The 9,210-nt window shown below is 47.7% G+C and overlaps 1 protein-coding gene across 1 annotated transcript; it reads left to right on the top strand.

The window, feature by feature from the left end:
- LOC142219349 (oocyte zinc finger protein XlCOF8.4-like) lies at positions 1-6,460 on the top strand. The gene is made up of 7 exons (XM_075288340.1): positions 1-55; positions 814-928; positions 1,054-1,248; positions 1,341-1,464; positions 2,608-2,705; positions 3,305-3,416; positions 5,341-6,460. The coding sequence occupies exons 2-7, from the start codon at positions 827-829 to the stop codon at positions 6,195-6,197; spliced, it is 1,488 nt and encodes a 495-aa protein (XP_075144441.1). The 5' UTR covers positions 1-55; positions 814-826; the 3' UTR covers positions 6,198-6,460.
- Positions 6,461-9,210: the final 2,750 nt, after the last annotated feature.

Raw genomic sequence — 9,210 nt, 5'->3', positions numbered from 1 at the left:
TCACATGTCCAGAATTTACCTCAGAATTCCTGGCCAATGAGGAGAGAAGAGACTGGTCAGTGTGTGACTTGTAGTTCCCCTGTGTGTACAGCCGTGTATATGGGGCCGTATATAAGAGGTGTCTATAGAGAGTGTAGAGTATATATCAGGACATACACTGTATACAGCGGGGTATAATATATATATCAGGTCTATAGTATATGTCACAGTGCTGTGTATACAGGGGGGGTATATTATAGACAGATGTATATACTGGGTGTAGTGTATAGGGGGTGTATAGTATATACAAGGTGTCTAGTACACAGCGGGCGGTATATACTGGGTGTATAGTATATACAAGGTGTCTAGTACACAGCGGGCGGTATATACAGGGTGTATAGTATATTCAGGGTGTCTAGTACACAGCGGGTGGTATATACAGGGTGTATAGTATATACAAGGTGTCTAGTACACAGCGGGTGGTATATACAGGGTGTATAGTATATACAAGGAGTCTAGTACACAGCGGGCGGTATATACAGGGTGTATAGTATATACAAGGTGTCTAGTACACAGCGGGCGGTATATACAGGGTGTATAGTATATACAAGGTGTCTAGTACACAGTGGGTGGTATATACTGGGTGTATAGTATATACAAGGTGTCTAGTACACAGCGGGCGGTATATACTGGGTGTATAGTATATACAAGGTGTCTAGTACACAGCGGGCGGTATATACTGGGTGTATAGTATATACAGGGTGTCTAGTACACAGCGGGTGGTATATACAGGGTGTATAGTATATACTGTATACAATAGTTGTGTCTCCTCAGTCCTGACAACACAATGGTCGTCTCCCTGAGTCCCCCATCAGTGATGGACAGAAGTAAGATGGCTGACAGGATCCTAAACCTGGCCCTGGAGATCATCTACCTGCTGAGCGGAGAGGTGAGGGATTGTGGGAAATCTGTCCCATGAGCTGACTCTTCTCTCTAGTAATAACACCGGAGCGGAGAGGTGAGGGATTGTGGGAATGTCTATAGTGATATTTATCAGGGTCTCTCCATACTCAGGACTACACAGTAGTGAAGAAGACATCTGATAAGTATGTGACCCCCAGCAGCCGCCCCCCCCATGTGTCAGGAGGATGGAGCAGGAGCCCGAGCCCCATCATGGAGCCTTCACCTCACTCACTGATACCTGAGAGCAACAACGAGCAGAAGATCCTGGAGCTGACCAACAAGATGATCTGTCTGCTGAGCGGAGAGGTGAGCGCTGCTGGGAATGCTGGGACATTAGACACTAACACAAGGGATGATGTGTCTGGAGGATGATGAGGACGGTATCATTGTGTTGTCAGGTTCCTATAAGGTGTCAGGATGTCACCGTCTATTTCTCCATGGAGGAGTGGGAGTATTTAGAAGGACACAAGGATCTGTACAAGGAGGTGATGATGGACGACCACCAGACCCTCACATCACCAGGTAAGAGGAGAGATGGTAGAGAGCAGTATGGAGGGGCCCCTAGATCCCCCTCCCCCCATCATCTGACCCTCACATCACCAGGTAAGAGGAGTGATGGTAGAGAGCAGTATGGAGGGGCCCCTAGATCCCCCCCCCCATCATCTGACCCCCACATCACCAGGTAAGAGGAGAGATGGTAGAGAGCAGTATGGAGGGGCCCCTAGATCTCCCCCATCATCTGACCCCCACATCACCAGGTAAGAGGAGAGATGGTAGAGAGGAGTATGGAGGGGCCCCTAGATCCCCCCCCATCATCTGACCCTCACATCACCAGGTAAGAGGAGAGATGGTAGAGGGCAGTATGGAGGGGCCCCTAGATCCCCCCCCCCATCATCTGACCCCCACATCACCAGGTAAGAGGAGTGATGGTAGAGAGCAGTATGGAGGGGCCCCTAGATCCCCCCCCCCATCATCTGACCCCCACATCACCAGGTAAGAGGAGAGATGGTAGAGAGCAGTATGGAGGGGCCCCTAGATCCCCCCCCCCATCATCTGACCCCCACATCACCAGGTAAGAGGAGAGATGGTAGAGAGCAGTATGGAGGGGCCCCTAGATCCCCCCCCCCATCATCTGACCCCCACATCACCAGGTAAGAGGAGAGATGGTAGAGAGCAGTATGGAGGGGCCCCTAGATCTCCCCGCCCCCATCATCTGACCCCCACATCACCAGGTAAGAGGAGAGATGGTAGAGAGCAGTATGGAGGGGCCCCTAGATCCCCCCTCCCCCATCATCTGACCCCCACATCACCAGGTAAGAGGAGAGATGGTAGAGAGCAGTATGGAGGGGCCCCTAGATCCCCCCCCCCCATCATCTGACCCCCACATCACCAGGTAAGAGGAGAGATGGTAGAGAGCAGTATGGAGGGGCCCCTAGATCTCCCCGCCCCCATCATCTGACCCCCACATCACCAGGTAAGAGGAGAGATGGTAGAGAGCAGTATGGAGGGGCCCCTAGATCCCCCCTCCCCCATCATCTGACCCCCACATCACCAGGTAAGAGGAGAGATGGTAGAGAGCAGTATGGAGGGGCCCCTAGATCCCCCCCCCCCCATCATCTGACCCTCACATATACACAATGTATTCAGTCACTGTGTGTCCTATAGATGGATCCAGGGAGAGAAACCACCCGGAGGGATGTCCCCGTCCTCCATATTCCCAGGATCATGCAGATGGAGATGACATTGTCCTAGAGAACCATCAGGTAGATGGATCAGCTCTCCTATTATATATGTGTATTCTCTCTGTATGGTGATGTTGCTTCTTTTAGCTCGGGACTCGTAGTAATAGTTTGTATTGCCGCCATTTCATGAGACAAGAGGTGGTGCGGGGTTATCGTACATATAAGAGAGGTCGGAGTGACTATAAGTAGTTACTATATGTAATGGCTGCCGTGGCTTCACATTTATAAGATTTTATCTGTAACTATATGAGGCCCTCAGATGTATCTTCTATATCCCTATAGCTTAGTGTAGCCTTACAGCCCATACTCACCTTCTCCCAACTGCAGGACTAGCCCCAGAATAGTGGGGGTGCCGAGGTGGTATCGGAGGGGGCTTGAGCGACTACATAGTTACTGTGCGTATACAATATCATGCAGATTGCTGCTATGATACAAGAGATCATGTCGCCATCTTTCTTTAGTATGCCAAGACCATTGAGGCCAGTGATGGACTGAAGAGGTAACGTAGGGTCTACGACATCCCAGCATTGTCGCCCGGACCAGGGCAGGGGCGCTGGAGCGAGGGCGGATTTCAGTGCAGCTGCTTTTGTCATTCTTGCTTCCTTTTCTTTCTGACTTAGGCGGAAGATCTGATCGATATCAAAGTTGAAGTTCTACCAGGAGAAGAGGAGACGTGTGTGATGGCTGAGCAGCAGTGTAAGGAGGAGGACATTCCTGCCGAGATCAGCCCAAGTGAGTGAAATCGTCCATCGTCATCTCATTCCATCCCAAACCCATCAGACTTTCAGTATCCTCATTATTCTCGGGGTCAGGCTAAAATGCCATATTTCGTTTTTATCTGTGAAAACCGTAGTGGAACATATTCTGTGCGAATGAGAGATGACCTGGGCAATTAAAATGTGTTTATTGGGAGTCTTGGCATTGCATGACACCATGTAAACTGCAGTTGTGCTATAGAGGATGGTCCTGGCTGTGCAGACATGGAATGGGGTGGTGGGAGATTTTTTTTAGTTTAGATGTAGCAGTCGTGAAAACACCATGAGATTCCCCAGTTGTGTTACAATCAGCAGCTGCAGGCCAGAATGATGAAGGTGGGAAGATTTGTGGTTTGAGTCCCATACTGATAATACCAGACTGCAGGAGCTAACTGCCCCCTCTGATGGTTGGGTTCTGCTGGTACCCAGCTCTTCCCACACCTTGGTAGCGTTGGCTACTGCAGTAATAGTGAGGGGGTTATCAGCCTTTTTACTGGCTAACACTAACCCCTTACCGTAGACAGCCCATTACTAAGGTGGTAATGGACACAATTATTGTCATGCAGAAAATGGCCCGTACTCCCATACTCACTAAAGTAAGTAATCCAATGGACTGGAGTAACCTGGAACAAGTGATGTAACTAGCCAATCACTGTCAGGCTGTGTACAATGTGTACACTACGAGAGAGGCATTGAGCAGAGATGAGCGAACGGCGTTCGATCGAATTGATGGAATATCAGGCTGCTCGAGATATTCGATTCCAATCGAATACTACGTGGCAAACGCACTAAAAAATTTGTATCCCCTCCCACCTTCCCTGGCGCGTTTTTTGCACCAATAACTGCGCAGGGGAGGTGGGACAGGAACTACGACAATGGAGGCATCGAAAAAAAAAATTGGAAAAAGTAATTGGCTGCCAAAATCAGGTGACCTCCAATTTATACGAATGGTGGATTTCAGATTCAGGTCATATGAGACTGTGAACTATGTGATTGTGAGACAGGGATAGCTGTACAGGAAGGGTTAGCTAGGGATTACCTGTATTTAGGTGGGAGTCTTACTCAAACAGCTCTTTGGGGCTCTATCTCGTGACCCATTATGTGCTAATCGGGATCCCTGTCAGTTTGCGATATGCACGAGCTGACTTTTTCTCATAGGAATGCATTGACCAGCGTTGATTGGCCGAATACCATACAAAGTACAGCATTCGGCCAATCAACGCTGGTTCTGCCGAAGGAGGCGGAGTCTAAGATCGGTCCACAGCAGTCTCCATTGTGGTCCGATCTCAGGTATACCTGAGATGCAGCAGAGCTGGCCGTGTGCTGAGCTCTGCTATACCTGAGATCGGACCACAATCTTAGACTCCGCCTCCTCATAGACGATCCTCCGGCAGAACCAGCGTTGATTGGCCGAATGCTGTACACTGGCCAATCAACGCTGGTCAATGCATTCCTATGGGAAAAAGTCAGCTCCCGCATTATTAGTGGGGTAATACTGTGACTTGGGCTTGTTAGATGCCCCCAGACATGCTTCCCCTGCTGTCCCAGTTGCATTCCAGAGGTGTTGTCCTCATTTCCTGGGGTGTCATAGTGGACTTGGTGACTCTCCTGAGTTGAAGAGTGGTTTCCCCTGAAACAAAGCTTTTTTCCCCATAGACTATAATGGGGTTCGATATTCGTTTGAATAGTCGAATATTGAGGGGCTATTCGAAACGAATATCGAATATTTCACTGTTCGCTCATCTCTAGCATTGAGCATGAGTTATCCATCTGAATCGCTGGGCAGATACTGCAATTTAAATGAATAGCTGGGCCACATGCTCAGGGAATTGCAGCTTGAATTAAATAAATAGTGTGCTGACTGTATTGTAATTTGTTTTATATTTTTTTTTTACCTCCAGCAGATGGTCATGTCCAGAGCTTGGAGGACCACTCTGTCTCATTGGTAGATATTGATGGAGTATATGATAATACTCGGTATCCATCTGAAGATAAACCCATTCCTCATAATATACAAAATATTCAACCACAACCCCCCAGTAGAAACCCAGTCACAGCTCCGGAACCTTCTTTGGATCAGCCACAACTTGAGAACACCCAAAGTACCGGTCCCCGAGATGGCCAAATCATCGTTTTTGTGCAGACGTGTAACGCAGCAGAGAATCCATTTTTGTGTTTGGAATGTGGAAAGTGTTTTACCCAACAATCCAAACTGGTTAAGCATCAGAGAATTCACTCGCTGAAGAAGCCATGCTTATGTCTACATTGTGGAAAGTGCTTCAGGTATAAGTCTGGTCTGAACGATCATCTGAGAGTCCACACTGGGGAGAAGCCATTTTCATGTCTGGAGTGTGGGAAACGATTCACCAAGAAATCGGCCGTACTTCTCCATCAGAAAATCCACACTGGGGAGAAGCCATTTTCATGTTCGGAGTGCGGGAGGCGTTTTATCCAAAAATCAGCGTTGCTGAGACATCACTTAGTTCACACGGGGGAGAAGCCATTTTCCTGTTCCGAATGCGGGAAATGTTTCACAAAAAAATCAGGTCTCCTTCAACATCAGAAAAATCACAGCGGGGAGAAGCCCTTCTCATGTTCCGAATGTGACAAATGTTTTGGCCAGAAGGCCGATCTTGATAAGCACGTGAGATTTCACACCGGGGAGAGGCCGTTTCAATGTTCCGAATGTGGGAAATGTTTTATCCAGAACTCAGACCTTGTTAAACATTCCAGACGTCACACCTTACACAGCGTCTGAGAATCCCCACCCCCCCTCCGGAGAGGCCGCTGGCCTGCACTGAACATGGGGGGGGCCTTCACAATAAACATATCAAAACGCACACAGAGGAGTAACAGAACTTATTTCTTATCTGGAGTCGGGAGGTCAAACCACAGACTCCAACGCCTCCATTTTTCTACGGACCAACTCCTGAGCTGACTCCGCAATAGGCTGACAACGACGGTCAGTCCGAAGAAGTAAAAATTCTCTAATTTATTCCTATACTATCCATCTAATTAATGACACGATACTGAGAATTCCATAATATAATTATAAATAACCATTTTATTTTGGAGTCTGTACCTTTTATCCAAGTCCCACTGAGTAGGCGCCATATTCTGGATGACGACGTCAGGTCTAGTTCACCATCAGAGAACGGCTCCAGACACAAAGATTTACATATTCAGATTGTAGAAAGTGATCCACAAATCGGGAATTATTAGAAGTCGGAAAAAATTTCCGATTCCGACTTCTACATAAAATGATATATTATACAATTATTACTATAAAACGTAGACTTGGATGACATACCCTTGGGCAGGAGAGAAGCAATGGATGGGCTCATGTAAGAGAAAACACCCATGCCGCATTATCCACCATTATAAGAAGATGGGGGGCAGTGTCACTGCTGGCCATTAGTTTCAGCCCACGGTTGCCTTTCCATTCCAATAGGCATATTATTGCTGAGACGAGCAAGATGCTGTTACCTCTGACAGTGACACTGTGACTTCGAGCCAATTTCAGCTCCTCCTTTCCTTTCAGTTTGCAGACCAATGGAGCCATTTCTTTTCACTGATCCATAATGGGGAACTTTCTTCTCTCCTGACAGTCAGCGGCCGCGGTGCTAGAGGCCATACATTCACATCTATGCTATAAAATGCAAAATGTGGGAATGAATTCCCTGAAAGTGAGGCACAATTGATGTGTTACCGCAGGTTGTTGTAAGGAAAGGACCAGCACTTTTATGATGTCATCATCACGTGACCACTGGTTTTAGGTGTAAGGGGTGAGCAGTGGACTTCGGGGATGTCACCATCATGTGGTCAGTGGCTTCAAGTGGCAGAGCTGGTAAATCTGGAGCATCTTAGGACAGTCTGGTCTAAGTTTACACCTCCCTGGTAGTTTTCTTTCGGAGCAATTTGTTAAGAGTCAAGTCAAACAAGACGAGCCAAGATGGGCCACGGTTTAAGTCTCATCCCAGTGTTTTCCTCTATCGGTTGCATCAGAGCCATGAAGACTGGACATGCAATATCCCCGTCAGCCAAGCAGAAACAGTCCGTGGAGTTGTCAGACGTTTGTGACTGTGATGCATCAAAAATGTTGGGAGGTCCAAAATTATTCTGTCTTGTGGTAGTATTAGGATTACATTGAGAAAAATTATCACTTGGCCACAGTCTGCAGTTTTCGGGTATGAGTTACAGGTAGTCCTCGGGTTACGACTTTTCATGGTTACGACTAGAGATGAGCTAAAAAGTAAACAGAAAGCTGCCAGCACTCCCGACTAGCAAGGACGAGCCTGCGGCAAATCAACGCTGGTTCTGCAGCAGGCTCGTCCTTGCTAGTCGGGAGAGCTGCCAGCTTGCTGTTACGAGGGAGCTTACTTTTTCTCATAGGAATGAATTGACCAGCAATGATTGGCCAGTGTATAGCATTCGGCCAATCAACGCTGTTTCTGCCGGAAGCTCGTCTGTGAGGAGGCGGAGTTTAAGATCGGACCACAGCAGTCTCCATTGTGGTCCGATATTAGACTCCGCCTCCTGGTCAGCGTTGATTGGCCGAATGCTGTACACTGGCCAATCAACGCTGGCCAGTGCATTCCTATGAGAAAAGGTAAGCTCCCGCATAAACGCAAGCTGCCAGCTCTCCCTGTACAGTATGTGATTTATTGTGCAGCGGCTCGGAACTGAGGAAGACTGTACTGTACTGTATACCGAGCCGCTGCACACTAAATCACCTTGATCCGTTCCTACGTGGCGTCGTATGGTATATTTCTGACTTACGTCGAAATTCGGTTTACAACGGCGCGTAAGAACGAATCAACGTCATAAGTTGAGGACTACCTGTATAGTAAATCTAGTGGACCAGGGCACCCCCGCCATACCCACTCTCTAAAAAAGTGGAGAGCAGGGTGCAGAGGCCGAGAAGAACCAAAAATACACCTCAGCTTAGTACACTTCGGCACATTGGCCTTGACAAATGGCGTCTCTCTGACTATTCTGGCTTACTATGTCAGACTCTCAAATTGTCTCTTCCCTTCATGTATCCCCACAAAATGGCAGTGTAGCTGGTCGGGCAGCACAAGGTCGTGTGATCCTACTTCTCCGTCATGTTCCAATATGGCAGCTGCAATTATCAGTACTTTTTCTGAAATCAGTCCCGAAATCGATTTTTGCTGAGCCAGTTTGTTCATTTCTACATAAAAGAGCCGCAACCGGGATCTCAAATAACTCCGTAATAGAATCTGAGAGAAGGGAAGAAGGAAATGCGCCATTATAGTGTAATAGTGGAAGACAACTGGGCGCCACCATTCCCCAAAGGTGTGTTCCAAACCTGCCTGACACTGTCACTACCAATAGGACATAGTCAATCCGAGCAGGGGCACAGCGGTCACTATAGTCCTACATTACTAGGAGGAGCAACGGATGAACAACACATTATAATTATAAGAAGAGACGCTGGAGATTTGTTATATTACAGGAAATTTTGAGAATTTACTAAAATTCAGGAGAACTTGTAAGGTGCTGAGGGCGCCTTCCGGTTATACTTCTAGTAACCTTATCATAATACGTCCATCTATATAGGGATAAACATCTGCCCTGCAACTTCGCCCTTATGTGTATATGTGAGACTCTGATGGTTCACTGAGTGCCCGTTCCAATATGGCGCTGGGCAGACACAGCACTGGATGCCATGATTGGAACTATAGAAATCCGCCCTGACGCACAAGAACACATAGGTGTAGCGGTGCTGAATGTCTTATATGGCTCTAGTG

The sequence above is a fragment of the Leptodactylus fuscus genome, chromosome 10 (genome assembly GCF_031893055.1).
Source record: "Leptodactylus fuscus isolate aLepFus1 chromosome 10, aLepFus1.hap2, whole genome shotgun sequence".
NCBI classification, from domain to species: Eukaryota; Metazoa; Chordata; class Amphibia; order Anura; family Leptodactylidae; genus Leptodactylus; species Leptodactylus fuscus.
The sequence above is the reverse complement of the archived record's forward strand: the minus strand, read 5'-3'. Positions and strand labels throughout refer to the sequence as shown.

Bases quoted from the DNA above. Each gene is read 5' to 3' on its own strand.
- LOC142219349 (XM_075288340.1), top strand. From the start codon at position 827: ATGGTCGTCTCCCTGAGTCCCCCATCAGTGATGGACAGAAGTAAGATG. The intron at 929-1,053 runs GTGAGGGATTGT...CTCCATACTCAG, and splicing joins TCTACCTGCTGAGCGGAGAG to GACTACACAGTAGTGAAGAA. The intron at 1,249-1,340 runs GTGAGCGCTGCT...TTGTGTTGTCAG, and splicing joins TCTGTCTGCTGAGCGGAGAG to GTTCCTATAAGGTGTCAGGA.